Raw genomic sequence first — 19,890 nt, forward strand, 5'->3', positions numbered from 1 at the left:
GTTGAGTAGATACGCTTGGGGGTTGCCAGCATTGTGCTAGGTACACACAATACAATTTTCTGTTAGATTCACATGTTGATTTTTTTTTTTTTCCAACATGTCTGATGTTAATTTCGATCAATTTTCCGAACGATTTCAGTTCACTTCTATGAAAATCGATTGGAAAATCGATTGATATTAAGATCTGGCGTGTTAAAAAAAATCGTTCTGGCAGGTAAATCTAACAGAAAATTGTATCGTCTGTACCTAGCATAAGTCAGGTGAGTGTATGAGGCTAAAAGCTGGAAACACTTTAGATACTAGTCCGCACAAAGCTCTGACTGTTGTTGCAATGTGATCCTACCTACATGCATACACGTCTGTTAAACTCACCAAATAGCATGTGCTGCCCTGTAGTGAATGGGAAGGGAAACTTTCATTGTGTTGGCAATACGCCAGCAATGATGAAATGTCCAATCCAGCCCATCCAATTACTGTTTTGTTTTTGTTTATTTTTTTGTTTTTTTTCTAAGCAGGACTGGCTGCGCACATTAGAGACGCCTGTAATAGACAGAATTGCCTCAGACGGTGGGAAAAATAGGGATCAAAACGCGGTGTTGGCATAAACGATGGTACTGGAGTTGGTCATTTTAAGGGGCACTGCTTAAAGCAGATCAGAGATGAAAAACTGACTATAACAAGTAACTTGTCTATATATCTTATCTAAAGTTTAGATAGTTTACACAGCATATCTAGCTGCAAAGTGCTTCAAAAGTTTGATTATTTCTTCCTGTGATAGAATGAGGGCAGCCATGTTCTGTTTGTTACATTGTCACAGGCTGAGGGCTGGAGATGCTATCAGCTTGTCTGTGTGTAAATTCAGTCCCCTCTCCTCCCTCCTCCCCTCTGCCTCTGAAATCAGTGGTTAGTGACCTTCTCCTGCCCAGACTGAGCTCCCATAAGCCCTTGCTACAGTTCCAAGGAACAAAAGGAGCTGTGGGCGAGGTTTGTTTTGTTTTTTAGGTAATTAGAGTATTAAAACAAAACAAAGTATTTGGCTTGAGGAATGCCCTATAAACTATATGAAAGGAATACAATTATGCAATGAGTAAAAGTTTATCTCGGATCCACTTTAAAGGATTTTTGGTTGGGATAAAAATATATGTATTGTACCTGCCAGACACGCAGTGAAATCGCCCATTCTAAGGCTATGAAGTTTGTTTCAGAGACGTATAAATCATTCTTCCAGGACATTGTGGCCCGATAGATAATCTGTGTTCAGGGCAGTTGCCATTAACCCTAGGTACTCTGAAAATTACCCATAACACCTGCAGCTTATGTCTGCCAGTGGCAGAGAGATGTCACTCGTCTTTTGGTGCCGATCCCCAGTAAGGGCCTGAGCCCACTAACTTAGTTAAGCGCAGTTGTATGCAGTTGTGTCCGCTTTTCAGCATATGTAACCAGGGCTGTGGAGTCGTTCCAAAAATCCACCGACTCCGAAGTTTAGGATTCCACCGACTCCGACTCCACGACTCCGACTCCTCTAATTTGCGTATTACAATTTTGTTGATTAAAAGTATGTAACATGAAATTCGTCTCTTAACTGCCAACGCTTAGGAATTTTACAAGACAACTGAAGTGAGAAGGATATGTAGACTACTATATTTATTCCCTTTAGACTAAAACTAGTCCTTGGTAAGAGAACATCTATCAGGCCCTAGGCAATGTAAGTGTGGGTGCATGTAAGAATGATGTGCAGGTACTCTGCAGGGGAATGAGGAGATTGTAAACAGACAACACCTCTGTGTTCAATGTGCACAGCATTCTCAGTGGATTCCCTGCAGCTCTGTGGGGAGTGCATATGTAGAGTATAGTACTACTGTGTAACAAAGTAAACCTGAGCCAGATGAAATTAAAGTTTTATACATACCTGGGGCTTCCTCCAGCCGCCTTCAGGATAATCAGTCCCTCGTTGTCCTCCTCCACCACCTGGATCTTCTGCTATGAGTCCAGGTACTTGAGCCAGTCAGGCGTAGTGCGCATGCACACACTCCGCCGCCAGGAGCATACTACACCTGTGCAGCACTATTGCACAGGTGCAGAATGTTCCTGGCTGTGGGAGCGGCATGCGGCCGGACAGCGCTGACTGGCTGAATTACCAGGACTCATAGCAGAAGATCCGGGTGGTGGAGGACAGTGAGGGACTGATTAGCCTGAAGGGGGCTGGAGTAAGCCCCAGGTATGTATAAAAGTTTACTTTTCATCCGTCTCAGTTACCCTTTAATTTGTAGTCACCAAACCAAGTTTTAATAACATATCAAATTATTTTATTTCATCAGCAAAGGGAGTGCATACATTTGCATAAATCAGCATCAATGCAGAATTATTTCCATCTCGTTGACCATCTCTATTAGTGACACAGCTACACATCAGGCTTTATTCTTACAGCATAGATGTTATTTAGTATATATAAGAGATTGCTGTGTACGCATCATATATACAGTCACAATCAGATATGTATATCTGACCTTAAAAATATGGGGACTGCTTTATTGAAGCAGCACAAGTAACTAATTTTGATTGGTTTATTTCATTTTTGTGGACTAAGCACAGCTATTACTGTATATATACATTATTTTTAATGCCTATTATCTGAGAAATAGAACATTTTATCATATTTTCTATTTTAATTACAGTTACAAATTCATTAGGAGTCGGAGTCGGTGCATTTTTTCACGGCTCCGACTCCAGGCACCCAAAATTGCCCGACTCCACGACTCCGACTCCACAGCCCTGTATGTAACATTGATGTGTTTCTGAAAAGCGGACGCAAATGTGCACAACTGCGTTAGTGGGCTCAGGCCCTAAGGGCTGGGACCCACTAGAGTATTTTTGGCAGTGTTTTGGGATCGGTTTAAATTGCTAGAGACTTCCCAAAATGCTTTGCCATTGTAAGTGGATGGAGCCAATTGATTAGGGTAATCAAAATCACAGGACATGAAGCATTATGGGAGCGTTTCCACTCTAATGTATTATATAGGAGCAGGGAAAAAGCTTCCAAAATTGCTTACAAAGCACTACCACAAATTGCTAGCGATTGCACTTTGTAGTGGGTCCCAGGCCTAACTCTTGCATGCAGTAAATGTGATAAGGTGTCAGTAAAGTTAACTCATGGTGACTTCTGATTAGTATTCAGACAGGAATGCTGTACCAGTGTTCACACGTGGGATGGTTCTTTTTTTTCCTGAAAAGTTTTGATGTTAAGGATTCCAAGGACTATAGAAGTATTTCCATGCTGTAGTCCAGTCTGTGCATAGCTTACCATGAAGTAAGATGCTTGGTAGGATGATGAAATTGATTCGAGCATACAAAATGGCTTTTCCAGCATGTCCTCATGACCGTATTCTTTCTCAGAAATTGTATCGCGTTGTGCTGTTACAAGAATGTAAGGCCAGGTTTGTTTGAAGCTGCTGTAGCAATGTCAGGCATTGCATTTTAATTGAAACGCAGCAGTCCGTCGGCTATCTTTGGAAATTAACTTGTTTTTGTCCAATATGGAATTTGTCCGGTTCAGTCTTGTTCCAAACTGGCTAATAATAATGACCGCGGTAATGAGCTTGTTGTTATATAAAGTCAGCCTGCCCACTTTCCCGGTGTTCTCCCAGTGCTGAGGCCTGGGGCATGCCGGCCAACAGAGAGGCAAGGATTAGAGCAGTTACTTATTAGGAGAGAAATGGAATGTTTTCACTGGATAGGCTCTTGTACATGTTTTTACTGTAAAGCTCATTTTCCTGTGGATAGTTAAAGGACAACTGAAGCCAGACTGATATGGAGGCTGCCATATTTATTTGCTTTTAAGAAATACTAGTTACCTGGTACCCTGCTGATCTATTAGTCTGAAGTAGTGTTTGAATAAAGCCAGAAGCAGCTAATCTTGTCAGATCTGACAATGATCTCAGAAACACCTGAGCTGCTGCATGCTTGTTTAGAGTCTGTGGCTACAATTATTAGAGGCAGAAGTCTAGCAGGCTAACCAGGCAACTGGTATTGTTTTAGAGGCATTACATACGGTAGCCTCCATATACTTCTCGTTAGAGGCAGAGGAACAGCAAGGCAGCCAGGCAACTGGTATTGCTTAAAAGGAAATAAATACGGCAGCCTCTTTATACCTCTCGTTACAGTTGTCCTTTTATGTCAATGTCACCATTTTGTCTTTGCAAGTAAGGTAAACCTAGTGTATGATGTGGAAGACTGTATAGATCATCATAGAGGAAGATTGCTGGCAATAAATACTTGTTTATATTGAAGTTATTGCATTTGCCCTTCATTGTCATGTCAGGGTTACAGTAGTTTCCTTTGCTAACCAACAGTGCTTCATCTTAATGGGACTCTGCAAGAAGAATAGTTGAAAGGGCACCTGAAGTGAGGGAAGTGGAGCCCCCTTTCCTATTAAACAATGAAAATCTTCTGGCTGTCCTGCTAATCATCTGCTTAGAAGACTTTTAGCTACAAGCCATAAACAAGCATGCATACCTAATGTTCCAGGAGTGTGATCAGCAGGATAGCCAAGCAACTGCTATAGAAATGAATATGACAGCCTCCATATCTCCACATCTTTAGTACCTTAAGGAGACCTAACTTATAAGAATAAGCAAGCTTTCGGCTGTATAACCTTCGTCAGGCTTCAATCCTGTTTGCTCACAAGATGTTGGAACAGACATCTATATACACGCAACATCAATAGGGGATACATGGATCTATGATGCATAGATATAAATCTATGTATCCCCTTTTGATGTTGCATGTATATAGCTGTCTGTTCCAACATCTTGTGAGCAAACCGGATTGAATCTCGGACGAAGGCTATACAGCCGAAAGCTTGCTTATTCTTACTCTTATTCTTTTAAGTTAGCCAATAATGGTATCATCCTCATTCAAAACTTCTTGATTTTACTGATGGCTAACGCAGTACAATACCCTATTGCTACTACATACTGTATATACATAAGGAGCTGTTCACTGTCAGTTTTGCAATTAGTGGAAAACGGACAAAATATATCGGTTCTCATCTCAAGTGGCAACAGCCTGACAGAGATCAGATTTCAACTTGTCATAAAATCAGAGGGTCCCTGCAGTCCCCATTGTTTTTGTGCTCCTATACTGTCTTCTCTTTATATACTGAAAAAGCTGAACAATGGCTTTCTGTAGTGTATGTCCGCTCAGTGGGCTGATAAGCCTGACCCTGGTGGATTCACAATTTAATCTCTTTGGCCACATTTGATACAGAATAGAAACTGTTTAATCTTGTGAATCCCGTTAACCTCTACTTTACTGTTCAGTATTTTCCTCTAATTTATCATAGATGCTTGATTAGAAAATCCGACTGCCTCACTGCTGGGAAATGTAGTCACCATGCATAATTGTTGCTGATTTTAGTTATGGTGGAAATACGACAATACAGTCATTCTTCACAAACCGATAACGACCGTCTGAGCCAGTAATCAGGCGTGTGTATGGCAGCCCCAACCCGGGAGCGATCTGCCTGACGATCCCATTGTTCGCGTGCGTGATGTCATGCATTGTCCCTCCATCACCCTCCCGCATAGCAACACAGCGCGTCATCAGCTACACAGCTGACACTCGTGTGCAGCCCGGCCCAGTGATGTCGGCCAAAGGGGTCAGGTCCTGCTCCCCGATGGGCGACATCCGACAAAGGTGTGTATGCAACTTTAGACATTATGAGGCCGACCACTATTGTTATTACTGCTTCTCTAGCTTACCTTTCCTCCTGTATAGAACAGAAAGGTTTTCTCAGCTGACAGCCGAGGAGCTCAGCAGTCTGTACAACGTTCTGGGGGTAAACTGTCATTCAAAGCAATCAGGTGGGGGGAAACGAATAAATCCTGGAGATGGGCTTTATTTCCTTTTTATTGCTAGGAATACATAAGGAGTTTTTTGGCAGATTTATTGGCCGATCAATTTTCTAATCGATTTCCATTTACTTCTGTATGAAAATCAATCAGAAAAATTATTGAAATTAGATTGAACATGTTGGAAATTAGCTATTGAGCCATCTATCTGCCAAAAAAAGCCATGGTGTATTCCCAGCCTTAGCCTTTATCTAAAAAATACATAGCATGGTTAGTGATGACTAGTTCAGCACTGTCCTGTGTTTTTAACAGATCCCTTGCGTTGTTTTCTGTAATCTAATGGTGTGTCCCTGTGTTGGACCTTGGACTACGTTTTTGCTGCTGCCTAGTTCAGGCAGTCTTAGATCTTTTACTTGTGATAGGTGATACAAACATGTTTCCTAAAGCACGAACAGGATGAAAAGGCGCCCAAACGATAATAAAATGAATTTATATCTAAAATTTGATAGCAATGGCATTGCGTTTCATGGGTCTCCGCCCACTTCCTCAGGCCAAATCAAATGCCACGCTATATTCAGTGCCTATTTCTGGCTCTGAACATAGCGTGGCACTTGATTTGGCCTGAGAAAGTGGGTGGAGACCAATGAAATGCATTACCAGTGCGATTAAAGATTAGCTTTTAATTCATTTTATTATCATTTGGGCGCCTTTTATCCTGTTTGTGCATTTAATAACCCCCCTAGGTTGAGAACCCCTAGGTTCTCAATGTGTGGTACGTGTACCCCAGGGGGGTACATCTGATGGTTCCAGGGGTACTCGGGCTTGATATATTTAACCAAGAATAACAAATTTAGAGTTTTAGAAAAAAAATCTTATTAAAACATCAAATTTGCGATTTAACTAATTAAAATAGTAAATGCTTGGAAATTGTTTAGAACCAATTATCATGTATTACGATTAAATATATATTTGTCAAGGGGTACTTGTGATGTTTACTATGCTACCGGGGTACTTGGTGAGTACAGGGTTTTAAAAGGGGTACATACCAATAAAATGTTGAGAAACACTGCTGTAGATCATTGGCACCCATTTATTATTGCTGCAGGAAATTCCTTTGAAGTTACAAAAGCAAGGTGCCTGTCTGCACATCTCCCCCGACTTAATTGTAGAATTATTATTATTATTGTATTTATAAACCGCCAACATATTACACAGTACTGGACAATAAATATATACAATGATACACGAATGACAGACGTAACAAGGTTATACAACATACAACAAAGTTATACAAGGCAACAGGGCTGTGGAGTCGGTACAAAAATCCACCGATTCGATAGAATCAATTGATCGATGGCTGAAATCGACCAGTGTATGGGCCCCTTAACACATGCAGAGCAGTTTAATATTTACCTGCTGCGTCGGCAGATGCACACTCTATGCTGCATACCTGCGGCTCCTGATGCATGTTACATGATCAGGAGTCAGAGGTTGGCAGCTTAGAATGTGCGGCTGCCAGGAAGACCAGAGGAAACCTGCAGCACCAAAACAGTACCCATGATCATTTTGGTTGCCAATACATTACAGCTTTGTTTTCAATGAAGCAGGCTCCTAAACGTTTCCTACTGGCTTGTGAATTTTCATTTCATCTGTACACCCCTGAGTGGGCAGCAATAGTAATCACTGAGGTTTGGGCACTGATAACAATACACTTCCCCCATCTTATCTGAATCTATTTAACCTGGTCATGGTACACAGATGTAAAATTCTGTTTGTGTCTGTTTTTTATTGAAACCGGTGTGTCAATTTAAATGAATCACTGTGTATACAGGTGAGCTGATTCTAAATACTCTAGATAATATAGTTCAGAGGTTGGGAAGGGTTGTTTTGCTGAAAATGTTACACCAGGAAGCCTGATTTCACCTGCAAAGTGGAGGGCTGGTCTAGCTTGGGCCGGCCACATAGTGGGATGGGGTGGGAGTAGAGTACGATTACCTGTTCTGCCTCTCTGGCTGTCATTTGTACACAGCAGATGGAAGAAAGCCCCCTCTCTCTCTCATGGATTACTAATTTAACAGACTGGTAAAAATGTCCGCAGATCTTTGTGAAAGTTTCTTTCTATCTGGAGTGCAGTAAGAAAGCCGTTTGCCCCCTTCTTCATCTTGCTTGGCTCCCCACCTCTCTCTGCCATGGATTACTTGTGGAAGGATTTCTGTCCTGTTGTTCTCATAGTGAAATCTCATTGCTGCTGCTGTTCCCAGGACTGTCCAGGAAGTCAGGTGAGTGACTGGCGGTTTAGCGGGGGCATTGGCCTTCAGCACACTTGCTGAGTATAGCTTGATCTGGTTACTCTACTTCTTCATTATCAGCCACATTTTTCTCAAGTAGCTGAAAATCATTCAAGTGATTGGGCTCTTCACCTTCTTTGTCATCATAGGGGACAGCTGACAGGTGTAAGACCTGTCCCATTGCATTTGCCTCAGATTCTTCAGGTGGACACATTCTACAGTCTGACTGGCTAGTTAAGGTGTATATTCTGAACCGTGTTTATTTTCCCCCTCTTGTTTTGTTTGGAGTTTAACATTCATTTGAAAATGGAAAACAAATTAAAGGACAACTAACGAGAGGGATGTGGAGGCTGCCATAATTATTGCCTTTTAAGCAATACCGGTTGCTCGGCTATCCTGCTGATCCTCTGCCTGTAATACTTTTAGCCATAGACCCTGAACAAGCATGCAGCAGATCAGCTGTTTCTGACATTTTTGTCAGATCTAACAAAATCAGCCACATGTTTGTTTCTGGTGTTATACAGACACTGCTGCAGCCAAATAGATCAGCGGGGATGCCAGGCAACTGGTATTGTTTAATACAATGAAATAAATATGGCAGCCTCCATATTCTTCTCAGTTCAGTCTTTTAAGCTAATGAGAAAAGCATTCACAGTCCTAATACCACATCTTATATTAAGGCGAATCTATCTAGCGATCCACCCTATTAGATCATTTTTAGCAGATCTGGTAGCATAGTGGATAGCACTCTCACTTTGCCGCGCTGAGTCCCTGGTTTAAATCCCCAGCCAGGGCACTATCTGCATGGAGTTTGTATGTCCTCCCTGTGTCTGCGTGGCTTTCCTCCCACATTTCAAAAACCTACAGATAAGTTAATTGACTTCCTCCTGAATTGTCTTTAGACTATATTACGATGGACTTCTGACTATGGTAGGGGTTAGATTGTGAGCTACTCTGAGAGTTAGTGACATGAATATACTATGTAAAGTGCTAGGTCGGCGATATAGAACTACTAAATAATTAAAACAATGGGTGCCGCTACATGTCAATTTAGGGATTGAATAGGTTGTACGTATCGATCAACCAAGCGGCACCGCAAAGCCAATTTGTGAGAGATTTCATGCTGTAATCGATCGGGAATTGGCCTGTGGTGTATGGGCATTCTACAGATCTGTCTCTTGGTTGCTCTGCCAGTCATCCCTAGATGTATGGGCATACAAAACGTCATACAAGAGGCTGGTGTAACAATTCATTTTTTTTAACCGATCAGAACCGTATACAATATCTGTCTTGACAATAGAATAGTGGGGTAAAGAAACCTTCCTTAATTTGCATTATTGGCTGTTTGCAGGAATCGTATGTGTTCTGTGGTTTGCAGAATATTCAGACTTTTGTGTACATGGTCTTTATATAACATTCTTAAAGCGGACCTTAACTCAGAACTTCTGATCTGCTCTTATAGATAAGCAGCAGCATAACCTTTAGGTCGCTTTCACAGTGGGACGTTATGGTCGCGCGTTATAAAGTCCTATAACGCAGCTTACCGCACTGCAATGCTAATCCTAGGGGCCGTTCACAGTGCGACGTTAAAATGTTGCGTTGTGGTAACTCTTTAACACAGATACATTGCAACTTCAATATCACATTAAAACGCAACATCCCACTGTGAATACAGCCTTGAGGTGGCCACACACCATACAATTTTTTAAATATCTGTTCAATTTAAGAATTGCAATCAATTTTTCTGACTGATTGCAACATTTCAAAAATATGACCAATGTACCACACACCTATGTTAAATTTTCCCCCCAATTATCATAAAAATGATTGGAAACTCTGAAAAAATTGCTAGGGTGTGTATATTAATAAATTGACAATCCAACACACACCATACAATCTTTAGAAAGATTGAAGTAAAATATCTGGCACTCCGGATCGATTAAAATCGAAGAAAACGGGAAATCCGATCGGATTTTTCAGTCGAATGAAAAAAAGCTTTCGATTTTTTTGGGGAGATCTGATCGTTTTTATTGAATTACCGTAAAATCTGATCATTTTATTGTATCGTGTGTGGCCACCTTTAGGGAGAAACATTTCTTTGTTACAATTTACAGAACTCCTGCAATCCGCACTGTCTACTTCCTGGTTTCATGGAAGCAGAGAGAGTGTTCACTTCCTGTGTTTACATATTAGCCGTGTCTGCTGAGACTTCTGAATTTCTGTCCTGACTCAGCTGAGAGCTGAAATTACATTTGTAATTATTTACACATGAGGAATTAGACAGGCTCTTCTTTCAAAGAACACACAGGGTGGATTTCTCTTTGTTTTTCTTGTGTCCTGTGCAAGAGTTCAGGTGCCCCGTAATGTCAGTTGTCTATTACCCACCCCCCTTCGCCTTGTTGTTTGATGAACTTCTGATCTTATTGAGATAGATGATCTGAAATGGTACATTTTTGTGGATTATGGATGGACATTGGTCATTTATTGATTGAATGGCTTGAAGTAGAGTGGGGGAAATGGTACGCAAAGCTATGTCCTGCCTCCAGCGATGCAAACTAGTGGAGTTCTGGCTGACATTTAGGTTTCTGCTGATTGATATCTACTGGTGCACAGCAGTCAAATGATTGATACTTTTCTAATTGAAAAATATTTGGCCTAAGAGTTTCCATGTATTACTCGATATTGCGGGCTGATCAAATGGGAAGGGAATCTGTGCCACAATTGGCCGCCCAATCCATTTCCAACTGAGAACTGTCACATGGGTAGTTCAAGAATGATGGAAAATCTCTGTCACAAGGGCTCGATTAGGTAAGCTGGGGTAACAGTGTTCGATATTGCGATGACCTACGGGCCCCCAGCTGGTGTTCCCCCAAGTGTATGTGTTATCGTCCCATCCCACCCCCCTCTCACCCTAACACAGCCTAAACCCTCCCCAACGCCCTGCTCCCATGCTCAGTTTTAATAGCCTCCTGGCCTCTGGTGTCTGAGCAACTGCTCCACGTAACACTGCCCCCCCCCCCCCCCCCCCCACAAAATAGAGGCGCTACATAAAGCATTTTAAAAATGCAAATTTAAATGCAGTCTACATGAGGCCTTGGCAGCTCTTTGTTAGTCTAGTAACAATATAAAAATACTTTGGACAAGGTATTGAAATGATCAGTGTTTATACAGTACATTCTCTGAATGTGTTCTGACCACTTGACTTTTTGGTTTGTCACAGCCTCATGCTAAGCTCATTAAATTACATTTCACCCCTCATTAAGCAACACTCAGTACTGTGGAATACCAAGTGAAAACAGATCAGAACGATCATATGAGGGAAAATTGAAATGAGCAAAGTAACCTACCCCAGAGTGCTTTGGAACTAAGGAATGCTTTGAAGGTTTATCTTTTAACAGGATCCTAAGCACATACTTATAGGGATACTAGTGATTTTATTTGAGTGGCCCTGCTAATTCCTGTACTTGAACTCAATTGAACACCTCCAAAGAGATCTAAGACCGGCCATTCATTGTTGGTTTCCCCCCAGCATATGACATAGCTTGAGAACTGCAGAGAGAGAAAAATGGCACACATACCTACAGTAAATACAGGTGCTGCAAACTCGTCAAATCCTACCCATGAAGAGTCCAGGCTACAAGGGCAGGGTTTCCCCTTTTCACAAGGAATGATCAATGAGATGCAAATATTTCTGAGTGCATGCAAGATTATGTAATTTTTTTTATGCAACTATATGCAGCTTGAAAATGGTGCAGTCACATCCCAACCAGGATTAAATTGATTGGTCCATTTTCAAGCTGCATATACTGTATTTGCATAAAAATTTACATAAACATACACGCTCACAACCCCTTGGCATTCTAAAAGTTGTAGGCCTATAAATTTATGGCTGCGCATGGTAGACTGGCACCTTCAGGTGGGTTCACCTGTGCGCTTGCCTAAAGACTCCGCTGTGTAACTTTGGCTTGGTGGTTTGTCAAAGCTGCACAGCATGGAGTTTCTCAGTTTATCACTGGTGTGTTTGCGTGGTCATGGTTGTGTTTCACCAAACACTCCACTTACCCGTATATTCCGGCGTATAAGACTGGGCGTATAAGACGACCCCCAACTTTTCCAGTTAAAATATAGAGTTTGGGATATACTCGCCGTATCAGACTACCCCTCTTCCAACGCACACCAAATTAAAATAAAAATCATGTACTGGTGCTGTGTATGAACAGATACTGGTGCTGTACTGTATGTGTTACCCAGTATATAACAGTATATAGTCAATTGACTTGTTGCATTGGTCAACTCTCCTTAAAGAGACACTTAAGCCAGGAAAAAAAAAGTTTTACTCACCTGGGCCTTCTACCAGCCCCCTGCAGCAGTCCTGTGCCCTCGCAGCCACTCACTAATCCTCTGGTCCCCCACTGCCAGCTAGTTTCGTTTTTGCCAACAGGCCCGCCAGGACTGGCCACGCGTAGCTTTTTCCGCATTCCCGACTGTAATTAGCGCTATTGCGGGCCGCAGCGCATACAAAAATACGCGTTGACGCATTACACACGCATAGATATATTTTTGTACGCGTTGCAGCCCGCAATAGCGCTAATTACAGTCGGGAATGCGGAAAAAGCTACACGTGGCCAGTCCTGACGGGCCTGTCGGCAAAAACGAAACTAGCTGGCAACGGGGGGCCAGAGGATTAGTGAGTGGCTGCGAGGGCACAGGACTGCTGCAGGGGGCTGGTAGAAGCCCCAGGTGAGTAAAACTCATTTTTTTTTCTGGCTTAAGGTTCACTTTAAGTAGACTGGTCAGCTTTCCTTGTCTACCTGTTTATCAGAGCGGTATGGAAGAATAGATTGCGCTCCCTCAGCAGGGAGATCTGAGAGGCGGTAACAGGATAGGGCATATCACCCGGCATCAATGACACCCGGCGTATAAGACGACCCCTGACTTTTCAGAAGATTTTCAAGGGTTAAAAAGTAGTCTTATACGCAGGAATATACAGTACTTTCCCACAGAATATCTGCCCTGGTGGATCAAGTGTTTTGATGGAAACGGTCTTCAACATCAATGAACAGTAGTACAAACAACTGTTCATATGGGAGATGTATGTTGATTGATATGTTTGGCACTCTAGGGGCTGGTTCACACTTGGGCGCTTTTTAGGGCTTTGCTGGTCGCTGGCGATCAGCAAAGTGCTGCTGCTATTGTATCCCTATGGGATCATTCTGGCTGCAGCTTTTGCAATTTGAATAAATAGCAAATGTGCTGCATGCAGAGCTTTGGGGTGATCTTGATATGATCCTCATTCTATTGAACAGGAATCATAACGCAAATCGCTACAAAATCAGGTTTGTGATCGCAATTTGTGTTCAGAGTGTGAGCCGGCTATAATTCTGAATTAAGATCTTTGTAGGAATGATCAATGCATATAATTTCTCCTTGTATTCATATTTCATGTAAATTATATGCAACTTGAAAATTACCAATCAGTTTTTATTGGTCCAAGTTCAAGCTGCAAAATATTTAAATTTGAGATTTGAATGCAAGGAGAAATTATTTGGGTCATCTCGATTTGTTTGTAGGTGATTCTCACAAGTTATTTTTTCACATGGTCTCTTCCTTTCGTGCGGTTTGTTATGGTTGGTAACTTAGTTTGCACTAATTTTCTTCCATGTGAAATCTTTGTTATATCCGCTGATGTGAAAGATTCAATATATGATCAGTGATACTAATCCAAAAATTGAGCTAGGAAAATGATTAGTGTAACGCCTGGAACACACATCCAATTTTGATTTGCCATTGATATTATTCAGATTAGAAACATATCTGTTTGCCACATTGGGTGGCAATATATGGCCAGCTTTAGGATGCACCATTTACCTGTCAGATAGCTGTATGTGATTTGCCAGGCCTTTGATGCCTAGTCTCCTGGCCAAGAAGTTTATTTGTCAAAGAATGAAAGGAGATTGCTAAGTTATAGTTAGAGATTGCACAGTGTGCTTGTTTTATATGGCAGTAATTGGGTCTCTGACCTTTCCTGCTTCTATGGGAACATGTGACAATCACCTTGTGACTCGCCTTGGGCTGAAAAGCGTTTAATCATTATTGTAAGCCTCTTGAAATCATTTACGGGATTTATAGCCATTCTGACAAGCTACCTGTATGACGTCACCTTTTCTCTGATCCCAGTCTTTTGCCTTCTGATTTCAGGGTGTGAAGCCGGCCAGCTTTGATAAGGTTGCCATTCCAGAGGTGAAGGAGATCATCGAGGGATGCATTCGCCAGAATAAAGATGAAAGGTCTGCATCTCCTCTGCCATCACAATGCATTAGGCTATTCCTGTCATAGAATTACCATATTTTCGGCATATAAGACACTTTCTCTTCCAAAAACGTGCTTATATGCTGAATACAGGGAGTCCCGACTTACGAATGCTCACCGATACGACCCTCCGCAATGTTCGGGACTTCCTGTATTGTTCCCAGTTTGACCTATGCTCCCCCCCTCCCCCTCCGTGTGTCCTCCTCTTACATGTATAACTATCAGAAGCGGCAGCACGGATCACCTAATCCAAAGCTCCAGTGGCGATCATTGACCTCTCCTTCACAGCTCCCCTAGTACTGGCTTCTGCTGATGATGCGATCTAGGTACTAGGGGAGCCATGAAGGAGATGAGGTCTGTGATTGCCATGGGGGTAGGGGAGGGGCGGCAGAGGGACACATGGGCGGCATAGGAGGACACAATATTTGGTGGAGAACATCTACAAGACACTCCTGGACCATGGCAGCACCAGGTGTAGTATTTTACTTCTTAGTATTTTGATTCTCTCAGCTGAGTCCATCCGCCGTGGTGATCGCTGGTTGTGGGGGTGGTGTACTTTAGGGGCCGCTGTACACATCCAAACAGTCCTTCTCAGCCTCCTTTGGCGAGTTTCGTCTGGCGTGTGTACAAGGTTTAAATGTCCTCAGTTCAGGTATGCGTAAAATATTCCCTTTTTTGCCTGGTGCACACAATGCAATTTCCCGTCGGATAAATGGGTCGAATCGATTATTTCCGACCTGTCCGATCTGATTTCCAATTGTTTTCTGATCAATTTTGTATAGAAGTGATTGGAAGAACAATCGGAAATCAAATTGGACCTGTTGAAAATAATGGATTTGACTGGGAAATTGCATGGTGTGTACCAGGCATAAGATAGACACAATTGTATTGATGAGCGTGTTTGTCGCAGTCACACTTCCTGGACAACTAGTCTGCCGTGATGGCTTAGCAACCTTTTCTTGAGGCCCAGGACAATGATCCCTAATCTCTGCATGGATGTTGAGTTCTCTGGGAAGCTGACTTTTGCACATTGCAAACTGCAGCTGTTCCGCAAAAGCTTTACCAATACCGATTCCATTTAAGTGGCTTAAGGTGGCCATACACTTATAGATTTGCAGCAGATTTGACCATCAGATAGATTTCTGTCAGATGCCTGTTAGGTTGTGTTCCACACACCAGGAACAGATTTCCAATAGATTTCAGAATGAAATCTATTGGAAATCTATCTAAATGCATTATTGGACCATTAGATCCAATGCAACTCTATGGGCCATCGATCTGCTGGCATCAGCAGATCGACCTAGATCTTCCATCCTGTCAGAAGGATCAAATCCATTGAAATTGGCCACAGAACGATCGATCGATTTGAAAGAATCTATTTCTGAACGATTCTGTAGGATCGATCGATGGCTGAAATTGACCCAGTGTATGGGCCCCTTAAGAATGTATGAGAGGTCTGGCTTTTGGTTTTGTCTTTTTTTTTTTTCTTTAACCATATGCTAGTTCACAACAGAATATGCAAGTGGCCATACAAGCAATGCTTTCTGCTGCATTATTGACCCCATTCATTACATTGAATTCCTGCAATACACTACAGTGTAGGCCATTTTTTTTTCAGCCCCCATGGTGGAGGCCCCCCCCCCCCCCCCCCCCCCTTCCCCCGGAAAAAATGCAATTAAAGGATAATTAGATTGGCAGCACTTTTCACAAAATGCAATTTAAAATAATGGTGAAGGTTCCATTGAGCGGTGCGCGAAAAATGGGTGTGGCCATGGACCAGAATGCGGGTGTGGCCACGGGTGGAGACAAATTTACATGAACTTGGCAATGTGGGACATTAGATTAGGATAGTGGTGGTGAACCTTTTGGAGGCCGAGTGTCCAAACTGCAACCCAAAAGTCACTTATCGCAAAGTGGCAACAGCAATTTAAACTACATACAAACGTTTTAACTCATACATGAACATTATGGAAAATCCAAGTTGAAAATAAACTGTGAAGATAAACAATTTCATCCATCCTACTCCTGAAAAATGTGGGGTTTTTTTTAGAACCTCCCAGTTTTATTTTTCGTTTTAAAAAGCTAAAAAAGTAGGTTTAATGCTATTGTCTCATGATGACGATTCAGCTTTTCCATAGTCTCACAGTTCGCAATCATGTGACCCCCAACAAGACAAATTCAGCAATCATGAGGCCCCCAACAAATCATGAGGCCCCCAACAAGACAAATTCAGCAATCATGATGCCCCCAACAAGACAAATTTAGCAATCATGAGGCCCCCAAAAAATCGTGATGCCCCCAACAATCATGTGGACCCCAACAAGACAAATTCAGCAATCATGAGGCCCCCAACACGACAAATTCAGCAGTCATGAGGCACATAAATAGACAGCATTTCACATAAATAAGCAGAATGCCCCTTTAGTGACAGGTGCCCCCCACTTAGATAGTGACAGGTGCCCCCCACTTAGATAGTGACAGGTGCCCCCCACTTAAATAGTGACAGGTGCCCCCCAGCTAGATAGTGACAGGTGCCCCCCAGTTAGATAGTGACAGGTGCCCCCCAGTTAGATAGTGACAGGTGCCCCCCCAGTTAGTGACAGGTGCCCCCACCAGTAGCGAGCCCGTTACCTCTGGGGCTGGCCTCTCCTGTGTCCCCGCTGGCCTCTCCGGTCTCCCCGCTGGCCTCTCCGGTCTCCCCGCTGGCCTCTCCGGTCTCCCCGCTGGATCAGACCTCACAGATCGCGGCGACTGAAGCAAGCAGAGCGCGCGCATGACACCCGCGCGGCAGAACGTCACATGCGGAAGTGACTAATGATTCACTTCCGCATGTGACGTACACATCAGTCGCCGCGATCTGTGAGGTCTGATCTGTGAGGCAGCGGCAGCGGGGGGACATAGGAGAGGCAGCGGCAGCAGGGGGACATAGGAGGGGCCAGTGGCGACACCGGAGAGGCCAGCGGGGACACAGTAAGAGGGAGCAGGCATGGCGCCCATAGCGCAAGCCATGCCTGCATCCCAGGGAGACGAGCGGGCCGCAGCAGGTGGCCTGGCGGGCCGGATGCGGCCCGCGGGCCGCCAGTTGGACAGCACTGGTGTAAGGCATTAGTGGGAACATCAGATGTTGTAATCCGTGCAGTGACTTTTGTGCCTACTTGTGGGACACACTGTGTTGCACAACACACATAGTGTTAATACCCCCTAAGGGCCAGTTTCCACTAGGGGACCACAGCTCTTGTTCTGCTGCGCAGCCTGAATCTCTAAGCCATGCCAAGCATGGTTATAGTGATTCGACTTCATGCTACATAACACTGCAGCATGTTCCGATGCTACTGCGCAAGCAGTAGGCATCCAGCGCAGTGTGGACATGCGCATTCTTAGACAAGGGCTTGTTGAAGAGGTTCAAATGGTCCTAGCGCTTGATGGTTGGAGGTCGGTGGGGGCGGGAGAAACATCCTTATTATCCAGATGCTTCTCTCTTCTGAGTTAAAACCTATTTGGGGCACTTTTTTCCCATCTGTTTTACTTTAGATTTGCGATTTACTTTATTTTATGCTAAACCTTTTTTGATGATCTTGTGATAGGTACGCCATCAAAGACTTGCTGAACCATGCCTTCTTCCAAGAGGAGACTGGGGTGCGAGTGGAGCTGGCGGAGGAAGATGATGGAGAGAAGATAGCCATAAAGTTGTGGTTGCGCATTGAAGACATCAAGAAGCTGAAAGGCAAATATAAGGATAATGAGGCCATCGAGTTTTCCTTTGACCTAGACAGAGATGTCCCTGATGATGTAGCCCAGGAGATGGTGAGTGTTACTGTGTGACAGCTGTTCAGCTCCTGGCCCAAGTATTGAACATTTTCTTATAATTGCTGACTTTTCTGAAACTGAGAGTGGTTTACAGTTGGTTCCAAAAACAATATTTTTATCACTTAACAGTTGGACTTTGCTGTTGACAGGCTTATCTAGCCTTACTCCCTGTGGTGTCACTGGTGACAGGAAGTAAGGGAACTTCATCCAAGACGTAGGCCTGAATGATTTTAGGAAAAAAAAATGAATTGAGCGATTTCTGTCTGAAATCACGATTTCGATTCACAATTTCTTTCAAATCAAGCTTTGTTCCCCATCTGTGCCTCTCTGTCCCCCTCTCTCTTTGTGCCCCCTCTGGGTCTCTCTGTGACCCGTGTCCCCCAAGCTGCAGCAGTACTGGACATACCTTCCAGCACGAATCCAGCGATGCCAGTCTATCTACTTCACCTCCTGCATGCTCTAATGCATGGCATACTTTCTGTATGTCATGTGACGGCACAGTCGAGAGGGCAGACGTCGAGAGAGGACAGAAAGCGTTCGAATCCTGTCAGAAGGTATTCCCAACACTGCCGATGCTGCGGAACGCACGTGCCAGGGCTTGGGGAAGTTTGAAGCCATTGCCACTTTGGCGATTCAGAAATTGTGAGCTTGGTAATCACGATTTCGATTTAAATTTGATTTATCTTTCAAGCCTACCAAGACGATCAAAATTAACTGTATATCTAAGTTTACTACAGGTAGTCCCCGACTTACGAACGGCATGCATTCTGTGTTTCCGGGAAACAAGTCAAAACATTTTTTTTTTCAATTTGGACTTGTAGTTTTTGAGAAAATCGATTTTCAAAAATTCTAAGAAAAAATGAATTTTAAACTTGTATAAGCAGGTGCAGAGGTGACACAGCGGGGGACACTGGAGGCACAGAGGAGGGACAGAGATGGCACAATGTTTTAACTTGACAGATTCAGGTTAAGAACAAACCTACAGTCCCTATCTCGTTTGTTAGCCAGGGACTACCTGTATTACAAAAAGGTTAAATTCTGATGTCAAAAGGAAACCCTGCTTTTGTTGAGAAAAAAAATAAAGGTTGTCTGAAAGGATATGAGGAATTTACTACATAAATGTTTAATGCGGAATGTATGCATTATCTAATGTACAGTATATTTCAATGGATATGTTTTTGTATACTATTTGAAATGTGTTTATAAAGAATCTGGAAAAAAAAAGACAAACACTCGGGGCCCATTTCCACTAGAGCGAATCTGCATGCGTTTCCTGCATGCAGATTTGCATAGACAATACAAGTGGATGGGCCTGTTTCCACTTCTCAGGATTTCTAAGTGTTTTTCTGTGCAGAAAAAAATCTGCACGTTGACCCTGCAGAATTCGCAAACCGCTATGCGATTCGCATACAATTTATTTAATAGGAAATTTGCATGCGCTTCCATATGCAAATTTTACTGCAAATTCGTGGGTGGTTTCGCATAAAATCAATGTAAAAGCACATAGGCACTGACATGGTTAAATTCGCATACTTTATGCGAAAACACCCGCGAATTTGCGGTAAAATTCGCATACGCGTGCAAACTTGTTTTGCGTTTTCCGCGACTAATTTGCACCGCACAAGTGGAAACGGGCC

At 43.0% G+C, this 19,890-nt stretch overlaps 1 protein-coding gene across 13 annotated transcripts in view; it reads left to right on the forward strand.

The window, feature by feature from the left end:
- WNK1 (WNK lysine deficient protein kinase 1) overlaps positions 1 to 19,890 on the forward strand; it is a 262,349-nt gene that overhangs the window by 145,389 nt on the left and 97,070 nt on the right. For 12 of the 13 annotated variants that reach the window (XM_068277690.1, XM_068277692.1, XM_068277694.1 and 9 more), the window contains 2 exons: positions 14,336 to 14,424; positions 18,031 to 18,250. In XM_068277690.1, the coding sequence (XP_068133791.1) occupies positions 14,336 to 14,424; positions 18,031 to 18,250 (309 nt within the window). Of the gene's footprint in view, positions 1 to 7,881; positions 8,129 to 14,335; positions 14,425 to 18,030; positions 18,251 to 19,890 lie in introns of those variants that run through there. The other variant, XM_068277702.1, reaches the window with a different exon arrangement.

Source organism: Hyperolius riggenbachi, chromosome 3 (genome assembly GCF_040937935.1).
Source record: "Hyperolius riggenbachi isolate aHypRig1 chromosome 3, aHypRig1.pri, whole genome shotgun sequence".
Lineage (NCBI taxonomy): Eukaryota > Metazoa > Chordata > Amphibia > Anura > Hyperoliidae > Hyperolius > Hyperolius riggenbachi.